The sequence below is a fragment of the Coptis chinensis genome, chromosome 2 (genome assembly GCF_015680905.1).
Source record: "Coptis chinensis isolate HL-2020 chromosome 2, ASM1568090v1, whole genome shotgun sequence".
Taxonomy (NCBI): Eukaryota; Viridiplantae; Streptophyta; class Magnoliopsida; order Ranunculales; family Ranunculaceae; genus Coptis; species Coptis chinensis.
Window position 1 is genome coordinate 3912655 of NC_141457.1, and position 20861 is coordinate 3933515.

General features: G+C 38.2%; 2 protein-coding genes and 1 long non-coding RNA gene across 11 annotated transcripts in view; 2 read left to right on the forward strand and 1 right to left on the reverse strand.

The window, feature by feature from the left end:
• Nucleotides 1–725: 725 nt before the first annotated feature.
• LOC147514426 (uncharacterized) overlaps nt 726–20861 on the reverse strand; it is a 45338-nt gene continuing 25202 nt past the window's right edge. For 3 of the 4 annotated variants that reach the window (XM_086583002.1, XM_086583010.1, XM_086583006.1), the window contains 7 exons: nt 2918–3274; nt 2375–2829; nt 2060–2238; nt 1829–1922; nt 1592–1666; nt 1338–1439; nt 726–1195 (listed from right to left, as the gene is read on the reverse strand). In XM_086583002.1, the coding sequence (XP_086439128.1) occupies nt 1040–1195; nt 1338–1439; nt 1592–1666; nt 1829–1922; nt 2060–2238; nt 2375–2416 (648 nt within the window). In that variant the 5' untranslated portion in view covers nt 2417–2829; nt 2918–3274 and the 3' untranslated portion in view covers nt 726–1039. Of the gene's footprint in view, nt 1196–1337; nt 1440–1591; nt 1667–1828; nt 1923–2059; nt 2239–2374; nt 2830–2917; nt 3275–20861 lie in introns of those variants that run through there. The other variant, XM_086583015.1, reaches the window with a different exon arrangement.
• On the forward strand, nt 3980–17846 carry LOC147514427 (uncharacterized). Of its 6 annotated transcripts, none has more exons than XR_015207917.1 (8): nt 3980–4488; nt 4589–5154; nt 6538–6666; nt 6742–6897; nt 7940–8380; nt 8475–8527; nt 8637–8708; nt 17482–17533. XR_015207917.1 is itself a non-coding variant. In XM_086582974.1 (7 exons), the coding sequence occupies exons 1-7, from the start codon at nt 4254–4256 to the stop codon at nt 17617–17619; spliced, it is 1911 nt and encodes a 636-aa protein (XP_086439100.1). In that variant the 5' UTR covers nt 3980–4253; the 3' UTR covers nt 17620–17846. The 6 variants fall into 6 exon arrangements, 4 of the variants coding, with proteins under 4 accessions (XP_086439100.1, XP_086439105.1, XP_086439115.1 ...); XR_015207910.1 differs by having other exon boundaries at nt 17455–17522; XM_086582974.1 differs by having other exon boundaries at nt 7940–8527; nt 17455–17846.
• On the forward strand, nt 18006–18554 carry LOC147514428 (uncharacterized). Its single transcript, XR_015207972.1, has 2 exons — nt 18006–18157; nt 18244–18554. It is a non-coding gene; the product is annotated as an uncharacterized LOC147514428 (long non-coding RNA).

Sequence of the window (20861 nt, forward strand, 5' to 3'; positions counted from 1 at the left end):
CATGTAAGCTTGTTGCAGTTTTCTGCAATTTGGCCATTTATTTATTTGTATTTCTGGCGTTACATACTCCATTAGCATCTTGCCACAGCACATCGTAATCAGTACTATCACCATGCAGAAGCAAATATAAAGGTAAAAGACCGACTAAGTGGTTGTTTGTTGTGACCACTGCTCACTGGTATGGAATGCTACCCGGATTATGTTTTCGTTGAGTAACTTGTCTGCAGTACGTAGTATTTCCATCCCTGAAGCACCATGTGACCTGCCCACCTCATAAAATTTTGAGCTAACAACCATATATCTTCAGCCTAGGTTGTAATTTGCAATGGACCTTCTGATCTATGCCAGCTCTTTGATGATACGTCCAACAACTTTCTTCAAACTCTCAAATGCCCAGACAACAAGAATTAGGCCATGAACAAACCTAAAGAACTAAGGAAGTGGTAACACAATTGATGCTATGAAATAATAAGGAAGTGTCCCTTTTGCAATTTTCCTAAGAGAAAATTGATTCAGCACATGTTAAGCGGTTGGAACCACAGCCTCATTAGTGACATGATGGCAGTGTAGGGAAGGAGTGAATTTTTTGAAAGTCCAAGGAGTATGACCCAAACAATAGTCTCACTAGACATAAAAGTCAAGAAACAGACTGAAATGTTTCCACTTACGATTAAAGATTTTACTAGTCTGAAAAGTATATGATACCCTGGTTTCATACACAACAGTGGCTATGAATTTGATTGGATATTACCAAGATATGATTACACGAACACCACAACTAAAGTTCCCAAAAGGAACGCACTTCTTACTCACCAGGTATGCTTTTAGAATCAACAGTACTCAAAATTTACATTTTACCCCTGAAGGCCTATCTTATGAGATAAATATCTTACCCCTCGTCTCTGTCTGTCTCAAACACTCAATACTTCGGATAGAACCTCTTACATTAAACATATATTTCTATCTAGATGGGCATCAGACCTTAAGTAGGGGTTTCAATTCAATATTAAAAAGAAAAGAAGAGGAAAAAGGCGTTTGACTATTCTCTTGGTGAAACTGGGGATTTATCATCCATCTTTAAGGAATTTAACCGTCTTAATCTTTGATCAAGCTCTGCCATGACTGCAGGTTCCTGTTTTTTCCTTTGCTTTGTTGTAGTGTTTGTTGTCATCGAACCAGTTTTGTCAAAAGCAACCTGCAGGAAATCATTATGAAGAAACATTTTAATTAGGCACCAGGATAAACTGAGAGGACCAGAGTGATCTTGAAATGAAGCTTGAACAAAGTAGACAATCTAATTCATACGATATAGGTATATGGTATACGGTTTCACTTACCGTCAACAGATCATCAGGATCATAAAGATGATGGGTGGTTCGATGCAAGATACTGAGAACATCTCCAACTTGACTAGCCATCAACAATTCATCCTCTTTCATCTGTAACAACGACAGAGGTTTAAGAATCTTCCTACTTCCGTAAATTTTGAGTTATAGCACCACTTGCGCATGATACTCTAATCCAGTAACTTTAACGAACATAAAATGCAATCAATGAAAACATACACTATATTAGTAATGGTAACACTTGCCATGAAGATAGCTAAGACTACATGAAACAGAACTTTTGCTCCCTCGTTAAGGACATCCCAGACCCACATAGTCGTCTAACAATGAGCCAAACAGAAAGAAAAAAAATTAGTCAATGAACGAGCAATTTAATAGCTCGCTCTCTACTTTTCATTCCATATCCGGCAAATTTTTTGTTTAATTGATGAATTTGTGTTTTCTCAAATGAATTAAAATGGAAAAGCCAGATTTCATCTAACCTCTGATGGCAAGCTTTTAGAGAAGAGGCACAAAAACCACTCTGTTGTAACAAGAGAGACGTCAAACTCCATAGCTTCTAAATGGGCGGCAATCCTGCATTCCACTTTCAGGATTAGAGAAATGTGAACCAGCAACGTTACACAAACATACAAAGCGTGTTTTATCCAATAAGAGAGATTAGGATAGACATAAAAATTGTAAGAGAAAACTAACAAGAACTAAAAGCAAACCTTGTGCACTTCTTGACAAGCAAATCTTTGAATACTCTTTGCTCAACATGGCAACCAGACAAGTTATCCGTGTAGCAATCATTAACCAAGATGTTTTCCAAGAGAACCGCTGGCATCCAGAATGCTTCTTCTTCAGTTTTCATTACTAACAATAACAGCGCTGCCACATAGTTCAAACCCTGCACCACATTTGGAGGAAAAGTAATTAATTTGTGAAGATGGTCAGAGTATGGACATTCAGGTTGTTAAGGAGATCAGGAATGTTTAACTGACAATTTGTCATCAGAAAAAAAGTCTCAGAAAAAAAATGTGTACCCAAAAGATATGCTCTTTATACTCTTTCCTTACTTCCACCATTGTTAGCCAACGATTCTTTAGCTGTTAACAATAGTGCATCTGATGTTTCCTCCTCTAAATATGGAATTGAGAATCTACGCACAACTTCTCTGCCTACTTGTATCTATTTTACTAGAGTAACTAGACACAGGCAGGTAGTGAACTTCCAATTTAAGAACAAAAGAAAAGAAAAAGTTATTCATCAAAAAATGAGATTCCTAAAACAATAGCATAAGCTATCCAAACTTCAAATATACCTTTGGAAATCTGAAAAAAAATGCAACCGGTCCAATGACAAGAAAGTGCGCCAGAAAAATTATTGCAAAGTGGTTTACAGTGATAATTGAACATAAAACTCAGCTTACTGATGATGATGATGATGATGTTCAAAGAAATTTCCTATATGGCCTTCCAGCATCCTCGTCTTGCATATGCTGTTAACAATTGAGGTATGTAAAATTAGTGACAATAAATAGATTAATTATTAATAATGATTAAGAAAGAAAAAGAGAGAGAGATTACGAAATCACGGACGATGCCCTTGTAAACAAGGATAGGAACAGCGATGCCGAAGATGCCAATTAGTGCAAAGTTGCGACGGGTCCAGCGGATATTCAGATATCTCTTGATTCTTTGAGAAGTTAATAAGCGAAGAATGATTGCTCATTGCTCGCATGGATGATGACTTAGGTACAGAATGTCTTGATATGTTCATTTCTATCGATGGGCTACTCCTGTCTTCATCTTGGTACACTCATAAGCATTACATGTATCCTGTGTTTTACCTTCTGAATTTCTTGCCATTTTAATTGGCTACTTTTGTTTGCCTGGGCATGATACCTGTATTACTGAAAACTGCGAGGAAAGTCGAGATACTACCTGTGGAATGTAGTAGAGGTCAGTCTTTGCATCTTGGACTTAAACAGCTGTGTATCAGTTTCACCACTGTAAAGCATAGGGAGGATGCTCCCATGGACAGACCTATTGACTGCAGGGTTTCAGAAAAAATGATTGTGGATATTGTTCATCTTCTAAATATATTTGGACGTGATTTATGTATGTCACTTGTCTTGCTCGAGGACAAAGAAAATATTTCTGCAACGCTTGACAAAAATACTTTGATATGGAAGGTTTCAAATCAGATATCTTCCAGTTTCTGCAGTTCAAGAAGATGTTATAGGTGTTGGAGTTATCCCTCACATGAGGAGAAAAGGAGTTCCTTGCGTGGAGAAGCCTGAGCGCGCATGCGCTCAGATTAGTCTTGCTCAAGGCGCGACCTGCGCCAACTTCCAGTGTTTTTAGGGCGCGCCTATTTTCGTCAGGATTTCTATTTTTGTGAAACCGCGAGTTAATAATATAAGGTTTGAGTTTTTGGCGAAACCTAACACAAGAAACGAAAATACACAGCTCACAGACAGAAAACCCAATCTTAAAAGCAATCAAGATAAAGAGAGAGGAGTGATCTAGTAAGATGAGAGACTTAAATGAGTGATTGTAATCTTCTTTTCCACTTTATAAAAGGATTAGCTCTTCTACGATATATATTTGTGTTGTGGTATTTTTTTTCTGCTTTACATTATTATTATCTGTTGTTAATAGTTGTTTAGCGAGTTGGGCATGTTAGCTAGGTTGTAGGAAATATTTAGATTGTTGTCTGGAGTTGTTATTGATCCTAATACAAATTATCTGTGTAGTGGGATCGATTGGAATCGGTGTTAAACCCCAACAAAAGGAAGAGAGTTTTGTTCACTGTGTGAGCTTCAGAGAAGTCAGGTGTCGTGCTAAGTCTCTGTCAATAAGGTTATGTCGATCAAGGCCAGGGCACTTCGTTCCGCCTGAACTGGTTGCCAAGGTTGATATGGAAGTAGACTTATCTGCATCATTCCGAAATGACGTACCATTGTGCCTGGATATTGAATGTTCAAGTCTCATGTTATATTGTTTTCATTCTCGTGTAATTTTAGTTCAGTGCAAATCTGATGGTTCAGTTTCTTCTGGTGCAGGCATCCACCTCGAGAAATCAAATAGAGTTGAAAATAAGCTGCTTGTTAATCTTCCTTTTGTTGAAATTTGGTTGCATTTGTCAGACTGGGGTAAAGTCATCGAACTTCTTGTTTCCTACTCGGAGCAGTTATCACGAATTTCTTTCATGATTGCATTCTCAAAAAAATTCAGATTCATCTTTAACTGCAGCAAACATTGAAGATTGTTCTAGTCTGATTGTGATGTCGGAGATAATTGGTGCTTCAGTTCATTATCCTTTATTGGTAATAGCAGATGCATTCAGTGAATCAAGGGAAGCGGAAAACAAACAGGAAAAGCCATGGGATTACTCTTCTAATATACTTGGCGAAGAGCCAGTGCTGAAGGGAAGACATCATCAATATATAACCATAACTTTGCAAAGTAGAGAGGGCGAATTAGTTATTTCTGGGGAGCATGCAATATTGAATTGCAGTGTGGAAGAAGCTAGAGGAATGCTGGATATTGTTCATGACCAAAGAGTTCTCTCTTGGTCTTTGTTCCAGCTATTTCAAGCTAATGTTGTGGCAGCCATAAGTTTCAAAGAGCAGAAGCAGCATACCAGCATCAACATTCAAGTTGACAGTTTGGATATGTCTATATCACATCAGCTATTCTACATTTGGAATATCCTTGGATATAAAAATCCTGAAACTGGGACTTTCCAATATTTAGCTAGTGTTATGGATCTGAAAGTTCAATTAAGGAAGGCTTCTCTGCTTCTAACAGATGGGACGGTATGTTTTTCTATAGTGATGTTATGAATGCCCATTTGAAACTTAAAATTCAATATGTCCAGCTGTGTAACTGGATTCTAAGAGAATTCTAGATTAGATTTGTTTGCCGGTTTGGGTGTCTGTACTTTTGCCTTTTGAATTCAATTGCGCTTATTGGGTCATTCATTGTAAAACTTGCACTAAACATAATCACTTGGCTAAAAACACTTGTTGGCTAAAAAGTAAAAACATTTTTATTGTTTGCAATTGACAAGACACAAATTTATCTCCGTCAACCAAGCTAGTGTGTATCCCTTGGTTTTTCAGTCGCGTCATTGAGACAACCTATAAAGGCTTCAGGATCAAGCTTTCCATCAAGGGGTAGCACATAGATCTTACATTGAGACTTCTATTTTTGGGGAGAAGTCGAACTCCTAAATTCAGAAGGATGAACAGTATGCTATTCCTTTAAGCAATTGAACTCCGGTGGAACTCTAGATGAGATCATGTGTACACAAAGCACCACAAATTGTATGCTGAACTTCTTATTTATAATATACTGTTGTTAACAAGTGTCTGTTGGGGATACTTTCATCGGTGTAGCATCTCAAAAACACATTAAAGATTGTCAACTTTTGTTTATAACGATGGTGATTTGGTGGAGTATTCTATATTGACATTGGGGATTTCAAAACTAAAGTGGTCAGTGTGTCAAAATCTTGAGTGGTGGTTTATTTTGATAGACTCACAATTATGGGCGTGCTTAGTCATTGTATTGCGGGGTGCAGTATAGAAAGTGATCCTGTTTGGATAATTGTTATATCCTTGGTAGTGTTAGTAGGCACGAAACATTGAGATAATCTTTTCAGGGTGAAATCAACTTCTTGTGTGTCAATAAGATATAGATTTTTGTATCTTCGTTTTGCTGTTATGATTTACTCTGGCACTCAATCATATAGTTCATAAATAAAAGCTTGTAAGGGTAATGCGACAAGAAAATTAAAGGTAATATGTGAGTGGCTGTGGCTCTGCATGTGCTGCTATGGGTTAATTTGTAGTTATTGCAATTTATGCGGTTTGTTTTGTTTCTTCAACTTTTGAAGTTCATGTTGGGTTAATTTTGAACTTTTCCCTAGGCCTGCTTGTTAATGTTCACAAGCTTATATGTTCTTTCTACATAGTAACTTTGATTTAACCCAGAAGACTTTCTTAATTGTGTAAACTGAAATTGCACATTTCTCTTGACCTATTGGATATGTTGGTTCATCTTATTCTTTTGTCACAGTTTTATAATTATTGAAATATTAATGAAGATGTGTACTTACAGTGCATTCTGTAATGTTCTTCCTAAACTTTGTGGAAGGCTAACCCTTCCGTAGCTGATTTTGTCCCGTGCTCTTTTAGTGTAGCTGCAATGGACCTATCCTGGAGATCCTCCTGAAGAATCTAGTATTGCGTTCTGACACAATTGGAAGTGCCATGGAGGCTTCTCTTGCTAGTGACATGTTGGTCAACTACTTTAACATTCAAAAGGTACTTCATGTTAGAAGTTGTCTTCTCTGTAGACTGCAATTGAATAATTATCTAAACGTTTCCAAATGGTTTCAGGTCATGTGGGAGCCCTTTATAGAGATCTGGGATTTTAAGCTAGACGTGATTAGAACACAGAACCAGAGTTCTTTTCTCAACACCTCTGCAGTAACTGATATCCATTTAACTTTGACAGCACAGCTTAATTTGAATTTAACAGTACCTGGTATAGAGGTACACAATTGAACATCACTTACATATTTCAGAGTGTTTCTTCTTTAAAATTCCTCAGTAGTGGTCTGGTATAGAGGTACACAATTGAACATCACTTACATATTTCAGAGTGTTTCTTCTTTAAAATTCCTCAGTAGTAGTAATATGGTACATATTTGGTTCTTGGCTCGGATTTGGATCTATTGTGAATTTGTGATCCATTCATTAAGGGATCAAATTCAAATCAGCCTTAATCCACTCCGTACTGAGTACTGACCCATTCTCTTTAGTAAACTAAATATGTTAAAAAAAAAGGTATGTTACACATTTTACAAAAAATTGGTTCATAGCTATGCTTATCTGTAGATTCTGATCCTGTTTATATCAGATTGTATTTGGATTGTACAAACTACAAGTTCTTATTGTGTTAGGATCAGAGTTTATCTTAGATCACCCTCACTATGATCCAGGGAATCCATTGACAGCCCTAGTTTTGAGAGTCTAGTTGTCTTGTTGATGGACAACAATTTTTTTCTTTTTTCTTTTATGGGACCTTGTTACTGGTTTTTCATTTCAATTCTGGACAACTTTGTAATTTAACTAATATCAGGATTGAGGAGTTATAATCTAGTCAGTTTGCACCATGACATAATGGACGTTTTTACTCTTTTCCAGTTGGAAATTCACTGGTTTATGATTCCAGTCTCTAAGCTGAGGGAGCTAGAATGCAGAGACTGGGGTTTGGGTCATAGGTGTTCTCTCGTTGGTTTGTACTGGTTACTGCACTTGTAGTATTGTGGGTGGGGGTGGTTATGAGGCCTTGGGGCAGGACTGTAATCTTTTTTGGTTTTAAGAATTAATATCTTTTGCTTATTGGGAAAAACATGAATAAGCAATATACTGATTTTCTTTTACTTAATTAATTAGTTAGTTTTTATATTTTATATTGGAAATACAACCACAGGGGGTATTTGAACTTAGGTAGCATGTGTTAATACAGGGTGGCTATCCACCAGAACTCAAACGATCTTGTAGCAATTTACTGATATAATTTTATGTGAAGCCTATTTTCAGGTTAAAGGAGCTGATTAAAAAAGTTCAGGGTGAGTTTGGGTTGAACGATCTTCTCGAGACTCAGAGGTGTTTGGGTGTTCATGCCACCACTAGTATATGCACAAGAAGATATGCTCCCTATGTACTTCAAAATGAGACTTCATTACCATTACTATTCCAGGTGTCCCGCTTGACAGTTAATGAGGATGATTTGGAAATTTTGGCTGTTGGAGAAAGAAATATTGTGTACCCTGGTTCATCTGTTCCTGTATTTACTGATGAAACTTCACAAGAACAAATTTTTCAGTATAGGCCACCTCAATCCTCTGACTTACTCACTGAGAAGAAATCATATGGGATAGCTCATGATGTGATTTCCATTCAACTTGATGGAACATCTGGACCTTGTGTTCCTATCTCAATGGACGTTGTAGGTCTTAGCTACTTTGAGGTAAATTTCTTTAAAGCATCAGAGAAGGAAACGGCAGGGAAAAATGAGAAGAAGAGAAACATGGTTGGTGATAATACATTTGTTGTTCCTGTAGTTTTTGATGTGTCCACGCTGCACTATAGAAAGTTAATACGGATTTACTCAACGGTTAGTATTAATTTGTACTCATTAGATGTGGTTTTATATTATCTCCTGGTCCTTATGGTTAATTATTATCATTCATACAGTTATTTATACCCATATTTTGTTATTTCAGGTGATACTCTTGAATACCACTTCAATACCGTTAGAACTCCATTTTGATACCCCATTTGGTGTATCTCCAAAGGTATAATTTTTGTTATTATAGATTTATACATGTAACGACCAGTATATAAAGGAAAAGCATGAGAGCCTTGAGGCGCCGAGCCTCAAATGTCCCAAAAAAATGCACTGAAAATATCGAGATAAGTATAATAAAATACTATATTTGGAGATTCATTATGTTATATGAATTATGTACTAATGAATGAAGCCGAGTTGGGAAGTGTTTCGACCCCCACCTACGTGGCAAACGTCTATTAGTAGGGGTCTCCACTTTATTCGTTTAATCGACAGGGCTAAAGCCCAATTCGCAATATCATGGATCAAAGTACAAATTATTTTATGTGTTCAAGGTTGAACCTTAGCCACATGGTTTGCCACTTAATTAACGCGTTGATTTATGTCCAGATTCATTTCTTATCAAAAAGATAATTATCAGTTGACAGTTATATTCTATCACAATTTATAAGATTACTTGAGCTACAAGGACTCTCTACTCTACCTATATAAATACTACATTATTTTTCATAAGGAACTACGTGGAAACTTGATCCCTAGAGAACGTGATCTTGCACACGCAGGTGACCATTATTTGGTTCGGTTTCATCTCCCCAACATCAAATTCTCCGTTTCTTAGTGTGTTCTTTACCATTGCTCTTTGTTGTGGTTGAAGCTTTCTTCGCCAAAACATAATTGGCCGCCTAGGGGAAAATTTAGAATTCATTATCACGTTGAAACAATCAAGATGGTAAGCACAAGAAGTAGGCGAAATAGTTGACATATTCCTCCCGCTAATAATGCTCGCGAACCCTCAAATTCAAATCGGCCAATGCAAGAACCGTTGAACAATCAAGTTGCTCCTAGTAGTAGAATCACTTCTCAACATCCAATCAGAGCGGCGCCACCGCCTCCAAGAAAAGGTCAGATAACCAAGCACCAACCCTAACGACCTTTGCAACAAGAAAGCCGACAAGTCAAGAGGTCCTCCATGCGGTCCGCCCGTCATCCCATGTCGATCCTTCAGTTGACATGGATATGGGCGTGGACATTACTCTCACGCCAACTAGCGGAAAAGGTGATAGTAATGTACCAATTCACCCCTAATACGGTTGAGCGGGAGTTACGACGAGTCAAAAATTTAAACAGAACTCGAGAAGGAAGTCGGCAAAGAGCAAAGGCCGGTGGACGATGTTGCAAATTCAACAACATCAAGGCTTAACCACGGCGGATGCGCAGACCATTCCAGTGTATGGGACCGCCTTGAAGATCCACTTCATCGCCCTCAACAACGTGTTATTTCTCAAACACAATCAACCAGTGCACACTCTAAGAGTAATTACCCTATTACCCGTACTTATGGGGAGAATTGGATTGCCAGGGATAACTACTACCCTAGACATGTCCGATCTCAAATGGAAGATTTACCTATGAGAAGCAATTTCAGGGAAGACCGCCATCCGAGATATGTCCGACATGACTGGGAAGGCGGGCATCCCAGACAAGAGTAACAAAACATGGAGAAGTTGTATAATTATACCGACCACCCGGCCAAGGGTGACTACCGGCCTAGACAGGCTGGTTATAGGGATAGATAAAGACAATCACCGGTCGGAGCTGATCGTGCGAACCGCCAAAGATCTCTAACTCTAATAAGAGATAATGGAAGGTATCCTTCTCCACATGGGCACGACTGGGGGCGTCCAGTTGTTTGAGCCAATACTTTAACTCTAGCAGAACAACAGTTGAAAGAGTTGATTGCAAAAGAACTTAACGATAGAGAGTCAAGGGGGGTAAGAATGAAAAACTTGACAGTCAATGATGGCGTACTTGATAAGTTTTCGCCGACATTCAGGAAGCTTACCACCATTCCGACTTCAAACAACCCGATTTTGAACTTTATGATGAGTCGGAAGGAGATCCTGGCTTGCATGTTCTATCGTTCAAAAATAAGTTGGTGTTATGGGGTGGAGATGATTTACTCATATGTAAGCTCTTTCCATCAACTCTAAAGGGAGAAGCATTACGCTGGTTTAGTGAGTTGTCTTCAAGATCAATTCACCAATACAATGAACTAGAAAATCAGTTTGTTAATCGTTTCCGCCACAATTGCAAGACGCCAAAGGATGTCGACTCACTTTTGAACATCAAGCAACAACGTGACAAAAAGTTACGTACTTTTGTTACTAGGTTCCGGAAAGCAGCAGCACCGCCGCCGCTACCGCAAACGGCGGTACAAACGCCTCCGAAAGAAGGCGTCGCGGAAGAAAGTATAAGGAAAAACTTCATCCCAGACTGGACCGACCTGACAGGGAAGGCCGACCTCGCAGATTTGCAGAAAATCGCCATCCTAGACAGGTCCGTCCAGACATAAAAAAAAGGCGTCACGGAAGAAAGTATAATGAAAACCTTCATCCTAGACTGGACCGACCTGACAGGGAAGGCCGACCTAGCAGATTTGAGAAAAACTGTCATCCTAGACAGGTCCGACCAGGCAGGGATGAAGGTGTCACAGAAGCAACTAGAGGGAAGACAACAATCCCAGACAAACTACCGACCTAGATAGGTTGGTTACACGCAAAGAAAAAGACAATCTCCAGTCGGACCCGAAAGTGTCAACCGCCTAAAATCTCTAACTCTTGTAAGAGGTAATGGCAGGTGTCATCTTCCACATAGGCTCTCGCCCGGGCGCTGTCTGCTTTAAATCTTTCGGGTGAAATGGATTTCACTCTTCAATACAATTTTTCCGACCGTTGGGAAAAATAATGAAGGCTTATATTGATGATATAGTCGTTAAATCGAACAATACGGGTGATCATCTTTCCGATCTTTAACTTGTTTTGATATGCTTAACAAGTATAACATGATACTCAATCCCGCCAAATGTTCTTTTGGGCCCTCTTACGGAAAATTCGGGATACCTCATGACTCGTAGAGGTATTGAGGCTAATCTGATCGATCTGATACGCCGTTATTGATATGTCATCACCCAAAAATAAGAAGGAAATTCAACGACTTACCGGGTCGGCTTGCCGTTCTTCATAGATTTATTTCTAAATATTCGATCGTTGTCATCCCTTCTTCCGGACTTTAAAGAAGGCGCAACTTGGAACATTGATTGTGAGATGGCATTGCAACAACCGAAGAAATACTTGGTTAGTCCTCCTATATTAACAAGTCCTTCAACGGTCAACCTAGTGGCATATAGTCGGCAAACTACATTGATGGAAAAATCTATGGAAGACATCTCGCGCCGCTAATGGGGCGACGAAGACCGACATGAAAACGCAATTCCTAATCCCATCGACATATGGATTGTTTACTCGGATGGCTCGCGTATAGTAAAACTGGTCCGAATTGGATGTGTTTTTGTTAAACCCCGGAGAAAAGATTGGGAAATCATGCGACTTAGTTTAGCCGCTTCAAATAACGGCCGAAGTCCGAGGTCGCCATTTGTGCCTTGAGAAACTTTTTGACGGGGGCCGAAGCTCCCGGTTATACACGGATTCTCGCCTTTGTTGCCAATCGGTTTGGTGGGTCTTTTGAAGCAAGAGATGAGCGTATGGCGGCTTATCTTAGTTTGATAATGTAGTCTTGCTCGACAATTTGATAGCATCTCTATCACTCAAAGACCCCGAAATGACATACATCATGCAGATTCATTGGCTTATCTCTCCGCCGTTGTTAGAAGCGAAGCGGTCAAGACACATCACTTTTGTAGTCATCTTTTCGTCGGTTTAAGTTTAAACGTTTTTACGCCGCTTTAGTTCATTACTATCATTATTAAAAAAATCGACGGTTACCACATTTAGCCGTCGGTTTACGTTTGAACATTTTACGCTTCGCTTTAGTTCATTACTATCATTACGAACAAATCGACGGTTACCACATTTAGCTTCGTCAGTTTACGTTTGAACATTTTTTACGCTCGCTTAGTTCATTACTATCATTACGAAAAAATCTGACGAAGTTACCACATTTAGCTTCGTCAGTTTACATTTGAACATTTTTTACGCTCGCTTAATCATTACTATCGCTACGACAAAATCTGACGAAGTTACTACTTTTAACTTCGCCAGTCTAAGTTTGAACGCTTTTACGCTCGCTTAGTTCGTTACTATTGTTCCGACAAAATCTGACGAGGTTACCACGTTTAGCTTTGTCAGCCTAAGTTTGAACGCTTTTATGCTCGTTTAGCCTAATTTTGCAAAGTTAAGTATGCATTGGGGCGTTTTTTCTCATTGGGGGCGTGCCTCGTTCTATTTCATTTCAACTATATAAATCAACAACATTGTCAGTTTTCCACAGGTATGTTATCTATCACAACAACATTCAATAGCAAACGCATACTTTATTTTTATTTATTTTTCATCAAAAGAAGTTTTAGCTCAATGGTATTACATTCACACAATTACCTAATCAATTGTCTCTATCAATTATCTTACGGCCGCTCAATTAAATCTTCTTTTTTTCTTCGAATCTGATTCGCTTCGCTTTTAGCACTTTCGTAAATTATTTTCCGTGATTCATTATTTTTTTTCTAAGGCATACCTTTCTTTCTCAACGAAACTTTCCATCGGCTTCTAAGGCATGGGCCGATATTTTCGAGACACTTTTCGATCAATTTTTCCGGAAAGCAAAAATTTTCTCCGACTTCTTTATTTCTTCTACGGCATTGCGGCGCGATCACCCTGAGCAAAACCTTTCTTCATCTTCCTTATTTTTTCTAAGGCCTTGTGCCGATCTTTCTGAGTACAACTTTCCGACAGCTTCATTATTTAATTTCTTCTACGACATTACTTGACATCTTTCTGCGCGAAACTTTTCTCCATCGACTCTTTGTAACTATATTTTGCTCGTAATATCGTCGTTTCTCCGTGCAGCGAACATTCGCATTACGTCAACTTTCTTAGTGAAAACTTTCCGTCAGTTTCATTATTTTTTTTTAAGGCATTTGGGCCGATATTTCTGAGAGCCACTTTTCGTCGGTTTTTCTGAACGAAAAGTTTCTCCGTTTTCTTTATTTCTTCTACGGCATTACGGCGTGGTCACCCTGAGCAAAACCTTTCTTCAGCTTCTTTATTTTTTTTCTAAGGCATTGAAATCTTTCCGCTCAAAAATTTTCGTCAATATCTTTTGCTCGTAATTCCGCCATTTCAACCTGCGACAAAAATACAAATCTTTTCGTCAGTTTTTCAGACTTAACCACAATTTTACGATAACCGATAAATAAAAATACTAACATACCCGTTTCATGTTGTCAATAATCATTGGCACCGCTTTTTAAAAGTATTTTTCGAAGTTCATCCACGGTGAACGACACTTTTTCTTTAGCCATTGGTTTTGAATAGTCACCCCAACATTCTCTATCATTCTTTCCTTTACAATCCAGTTTCTTTTATTTTTCCGCTTCGGTTAACTATTTTCCGCTTTATAGAAATATGCATTCGCTTCGCTTTAGCTTTTCGGTTAACTATTTTCCATGATCATTCTTTTTCTAAGGCATTGTGCCGCTCTTTCTCAACGAAACTTCGCCGACTTCTTTAATTCTTCTACTTACATTAATTGACGTCTTTCTGTGCTAAACTTTTCTCCGTCGACTCTTTATGAATATAATTTGCTCATAATACCGCCGTTTCTCCGTGCGGCGAGTATTCGCATTACGTCACATTTCTTCGCGAAAACTTTCTCCAACTTTATTATTTTTTCTAAGGCATTGTGCCGATCTTTCTACGGAAAATTTTCCGAGCGAAAATTTTCGTCAGCGTCATTATTTTTTCTATGGCATTGTGCCGATCTTTCTCCGAAAAATTTTCCGAGTGAAAATTTCCGTCAGCATCATTATTTTTTCGAAGGCATTCTGCCGATCTTTCTACGAGAAATTTACCAAGTGAAAATTTTTGACAGCTTCATCATTTTTTTAAGGCATTAAGCCGAACTTTCTGAGCGGATTGAAAATTATCTTCACCTTATTTATTTTTTACAAGGCATTGAGATTATGTGGAGTGAAACTTTTCTTCGCGGTATTTTCGGAAATATTCTTTCTCCCCGTCGTACCACTGTTTCTACCTGCGACGACAAGAATAAATTTTTCGTCAGTCTTTCAGACTTAACCAAAATTTTACGATAACTTACAAAAAAATACTAACATATATGTTTCCGACACCGCTTTGTCATATTCTCCACACTTTTCTCCGTTTTCTTCGTCTTCTTCGACAGACCAAATTTAATTTTTATCGAAACTCAATAATTTAAGCTTAATATCCTAGCCGATCCAATTTGAAGCTGCTCGATTCTGAGCTAGATTATGCCGCAGCCTCGTGTATTCGCTATATCTGTCACTTTCTTTCCACCTCACCAAATCTACTATCGTCATCGATTTTTACTATTCTAGATTATCTTTTGCCCGTATAATACAGTCGTTTCTACCTGTGGCACAAATCACAAACATACAAAAACTTTTTGTCAGATCAGTTCTTCGTACCAAACAAGTCTAACAATATTGAGAGCAAATAGGAAACACCTCCAGAACAGTAAAAAAAGCGTACTTGAAAATTTTCAGAGATCAGACTGATCGTGTTCTTACAGACTGTCTATAAAAAACGATTTTTTATTTTTTATTTTTTATTTTTTATTTTTATTTTTTATTTTTTTTTATTTTTTTTCTCGTTACATGTGAAGAAAGGTTCACTTACATAAGTTAAAAAGTACCTGCATACAAATTGACTGGTCAACATTCAAATATACAAAAGCAGCAATAACACCATCAGCCATATTAACATATGAACCAACTTATACGTGTTGTTTTTTTATTCTTTTTTTAATACGTACTCAAAAGCTTGTACGTACACAACACCCTGTCATCCATCTTTCATTCATTAACACATTAAACATCCCAACAACTTTGATATGTGGCATTTGCATCGGTTGATTTATCAACTACAGCTTCCAGTTATCATCGGTAGAGAAAGTTCAATTTGCATCTTCTCACGAATCCCACTAATTGATAAACAGACTAAATATGTTGGCACAATATCAATCGATCAAATTGTTCTACTAACCTTTTCTTTTTCGTTATCTGTGCATAAACGTCTCTACCAATTTGAAATGTGATTTCCAATTTTCCGTGGCATGCTGCCTTGCCACGCCATATCATGCATCCTTGTATATCTTTCTTTTTACGTCTACTATTGTGCATATGGAGATTAGCTAGCACTTATATAATATTTCTTAGATCTAGTTTTACATTGTTGTTGGTTAGATTCTTATCTAATCCGAATTCTTATCTATTCTGAATTCTAATCCGACTTCTTATCTCATCCGAACACTTTGAGTCCAATTCGTATTTAACTTCCTTTTATTATTATTATTACTAAACTATCCCTACATTTAATTTTCAACGGTATAATCCAAGTATCGCTATTCCGTTGGCACGCATCGTCGAATTCAAATTTCGTATTATTACGTGACGCGTTCGGTACAGTTTTCAGCAATCAATTTCGTTCGAACTTTTTTACTGTACATTTTTTAGCCATTTTTTAACTACAATACATCTCGTATACGTTAGTTTGACATTATTTCGTTTCCGATAATTCATGATATTTTTTTTTTCGACAGTCAATTTTTGAATTATTTCTTTTCGCACGACACTTCGTTATACATTTCGCTCATTTTTCTTTCTTCTTTGCCATATGAACTTTGTTCTCATGCCAAAGAGGGCGGTGTTTCACGACCCCACCTACGGCAAACGCCCATTAGTAGGGGTCTTCACTTTATTCGTTGACCGGCAGGGGCTAAAGCCCAACCGCAATATCATGGATCAAAGTACAGGGCCCATTAACTTATGTGTCTAAGGTCGAACCTTAGCCACATGGCTTGCCACTAATGTACGTTGATTTATGTCCAGATTCATTTCTTATCAAAAAGATAATTATCAGTTGACAGTTATATTCTATCACAATTTACAAGATTACTTGAGCTACAAGGACTCTCTACTCTACCTATATAAATACTACATTATTTTTCATAAGGAACTACGTGGAAACTTGATCCCTAGAGAATAGATCTTGGATCGTGAGGGCGTACCATTATTTGGTTCAGTTTCATCTCCCCCAACATCAAATTCTTCTGTTTCTTAGTGTGTTCTTTACCATTGCTCTCGTTGTGTTGAAGCAGTTTACTGCCAAAACAGGAAGTTAAAGTATGAGAAACAACATATGATATGGATAAAAGAATTAAAATACATTTAAAAAAACTTCAGCCTCTTGCACTACCTGCAGGGGTAGAAGCTCAGTGTGACTTTTGGTGTGAGCTTCGGTGAGTATGTGTTTTTTAAACGATTGGTAACGACCATACCACGGTGGATATCGGCCCGACTTAGGCACTGAAAGCCCATCACAGGGGTGGGGAAATTCTCAAAAGGCCTTGACACAATCAATTGATAAATCAGTACAATGTAGTCACTATTTAGAACAACTCTATCTGATATCGTACTAAACCCCATGGGGTATCCGTGTATCACAAACCGACCACCTTAGAACAAGTCCTCAACTACTAACCAAGTTTGTGACGACTCATTGCATATCATGTGTTGTTGCCCCAGCTTAGCCATCCAGATTCCATCATGGGTGTGGGGGTTTCCTCAAAGGGCCTTGACAGTTGACACAAGTAATTCATCGTTACAGTATATCCAAGGTCTAGAACAGTTCCCTTTCTTATGTGGGATTTTGAACCCGGCGGGTATTACAAAATCTCTAATCATGTTTCTTTATTAGAATCTACATCAAATATATTCTGGTCAGGAGTTTCCCCTACCTCTACATTTGGCTGAAGCTGGTTGCATGATTTGCCGACCACTTGGTACTAGCTTCCTTTGGAGTGAAGCACATATGTTCTCAAAAGAAGCTAAGATCGTTTGTCTGCTATCCATCTCATCCTAGTAGTGACCCCTTCCATTGTTGCCTATCTATCTAATAAGATAGGGCGTTTTTCTCACTAAAAGACAAAACTATAATAAAGGACGGCTAAGATCATTTGTACCAAAATCCCACGGCTAAGATCATCTGTACCAAAACTATAATAAAGTACGGCTGAATAGTTATTAAACTGACGGTGTGTTTTTTCGGGTTTTTCGCACACAAGTCGTGGGTTCGAGCAAAGAGAACACTGACGAGTTTGGGTTTTTTTTTACTCTAATCTTCTTAAAACACAGTCGACTCCACTACTTACCTCCACTGGCCAGAGCGTAAACACCCTCCGGCCACCAGAGGTCATTGTCGACCACAAGAAGCCTCTCTCCGCATTCGAGAGGCACCAGTAAAGCATCACTTGAAAGTCCAGCAGTTCTAAAGAAGATTAAAAATCTAGGGTTTCATGAGAAATATATTGACCGGCTACATTTGTGGGATGCTAGGAGAGTGGCAGGAGGCAGACAATGCACTGCTATAAAGGAGGATAGACATGATTAAAGCTGCGAAGGTGAATTTTATTGAACCCTCTAGCTTATTTGTTTTTTCTTTTCGAATTAAGAAATTGATATCAAAGAAATGTATATTATTTTTTAGCTTTGTGCTGGCATCGTTGCTGGAGGTGGAGACAACTTCCGAGAGATCGAAGCTTCCGTCGTTGCTATTCCGCAGTCACAAAGTATTTTGCTGTTCTGATTCCGAGAAATTTAAGGCCATTTAAGGTGAAATTTATTGAACCCCCTAGCTTATTTGTTTTTTCTTTTTGAATTAAGAAATGGGTATTTGTTAACTTTGTGCTGGTGTCGTTACTTTGTACTGGTGTGCTATTTTTTTTTAACTTTGTGCTGGTGTCGTTACTAGAGCGTTTAATGGGGTTACTTTCGAATTCCTTTTTTTACCATCGATAGTGGAGAATGATAGAAGTTAAAATGTAGACTTAATTAGAATTAGAATTTTCTTTGTTAATTCCTAGATATATATCGGTAGTGGAGAATAGATGGTTAAAATGTAGACTTAATTAGAATTAGAATTTTCTTTGTTAATTTATAGATATATCTCGACAACTCAAACTCTTGCCAATTTGTTATAATTTCAATATCTAATAGGAAGTGGAGAATCCTTTTATTTAATAGGAAGTGATTTTATTTAAATTGACCATTCAGAAGTAAGTGAAGGCAATTTCTTACTTCGTTCCACTGGTGGTCTTACTTTAGTGGGAAAAGTCTACGAGCATTGCTGGTTGGTTTCCTTTTTTTATATTTACATCGATAGTGGAGAATTCACTTCCTGTTATTAATGCAATTTGCATGTTTTTGATGAAATAGTGGAGAATGTAAATAAACTAACGAACTCTTCTTACTTCTTACAAAAGAACAAAAGCTGAAAAAAAGAGTTAATTGAATTACAATTTTCTATGTTAATTCCTAAATATATCTGAAAGTTAATGTATTTCAGTGATTTTCAATTAGGTGTTCTACTATTTACTACTTTAAGTCTTCGCTGTGCTCTTTGATTAGAGCTCCGTTTTGATTCTTTAACTTTGCGTGTTTCCAAATTTTTGCGAATTGACGCTTCCTAGGCAATCATGGTTAAAGAGCGCATTGAAGAGAGAGGAAGGGAATCGTTAGTTCACCCAGATAATTCCATAGCAGAACCTCCCAATCTGGTATATGTGCCTCCACATCGAAGAAATGTTGTGTCTCCTAATCTGGTATATGTGCCTCCTAATCGAAGATCAACTGCGACTCCTAATATTTTATTTGTTGTGCCTTCTAATCGAAGATCTAATGCGGCTCTGAATAGGTTATCTATTGTTGTGCCTCCTAATCAAAGATCTAATGCGGCTCCGAATATGTTATCTGTTATGCCTTCTAATCGAAAATCTCCCGCGGCTCTTAATAGGTTATCCGTCGTGCCTCCTAATCGAAGCTCCCGCTGCTCTTAATAGGTTATCTGTTGTGCCTCATAATCGACCATCTCCTCGCGGCTCCTAATGTGTTATCCGTTATTTCTTATAATCGAAGATCATAAGCGCCTCCCAATCTCTTATCTATCAGGCCTCCCTACCAAAGCTCTATTGCACCTCCTAATCGGAGATCTATTGCACAACGTCTTCGAAGAGAAAAATATATCGATCAAAGGACTATAGCACAACAAAATCGGAGACGGAGAGAAAAAGATGTTATGTCTGATTACATATCAGATTTCTTTAAGAAGACGAGGTCAACGTACGAAGTTGGGTCCTCTTCATCTACCACGGAAGATGTCACAATGCAAAGTTGTGAGGATAATACTATGTAAGTCAAGTGTTTAAATTCTCACTCTTATGTTAGGTTTTAACATAACGTAAAGCGTGATATATCATAGGTCTATTTTTGCAGTGATCATGATATGACTGGATTTGATGAAAGTGAAGAAGAAATTCTTAATCCTCATAGAGGCCATGTGCTTCCTGTTCCAAATCGCCGCCACTTTCTAGGAAAGATGGATGTTTCTCGGTCCATTTTGTTCGCCCTTCATTGGAAAGATGAGCAGTTATCAAAATCAAGGCTTAAACCGACCTTTATTTGGAACTTGTCCGTTTACAAGGAAAAGTTAAGCTACCGCTTCTTTTCTCCACTTGCCCCAAGACTTAAATCTTTATTCGAAGGATCTAATAAACGTGCAAGATTATTCCGCGGAGCGATTCGCAATACAATGTGTGTAATGCCTTTACCGTCTTGGTTGCAAATTTAACGATCGTGTATTACATGGGCGTGCGTGTCCTACCTCATTCATCGTTCATGGGGAGTGCGGCATCAAATCGGTTCATTGTTGCGATCCGGGGATGGAACCTAAGTTTTCACAACTTTATATTTATGATCCCCTAGTCGCTTTGGATCACCGCCACAATCGTAATCCGAATTTGTCAAGGGAAGTGTTGAAAAGCGCATAAGAAACTCTTTCCTGGAGACCCACAAGTTTTGTGATATCTATAAGCAAGCATTTGAGGTTTTAACCGAAAATGCTTCGAGAATAACAATGTTCCGGCCCATCTACACTATGATCCGCGTTAGGATAGACGAAGGTACAATCTTCCCGACAACCGATGAGATTGCGTTGATATTGCTCGGAGATGGGAGTAAGGTTGATGTCATGCGTGATATTGTACTTCGAGCGAGAGGAGGGCATGAGTTGGAACGGATAAGTTTAATGTCATCCCGCTTTATTTGCCT

Bases quoted from the DNA above. Each gene is read 5' to 3' on its own strand.
- LOC147514427 (XM_086582974.1), top strand. From the start codon at position 4,254: ATGGAAGTAGACTTATCTGCATCATTCCGAAATGACGTACCATTGTGC. The intron at 4,489-4,588 runs GTAAAGTCATCG...CTTTAACTGCAG, and splicing joins GTTGCATTTGTCAGACTGGG to CAAACATTGAAGATTGTTCT. The intron at 6,898-7,939 runs GTACACAATTGA...TTTTATGTGAAG, and splicing joins TAACAGTACCTGGTATAGAG to CCTATTTTCAGGTTAAAGGA.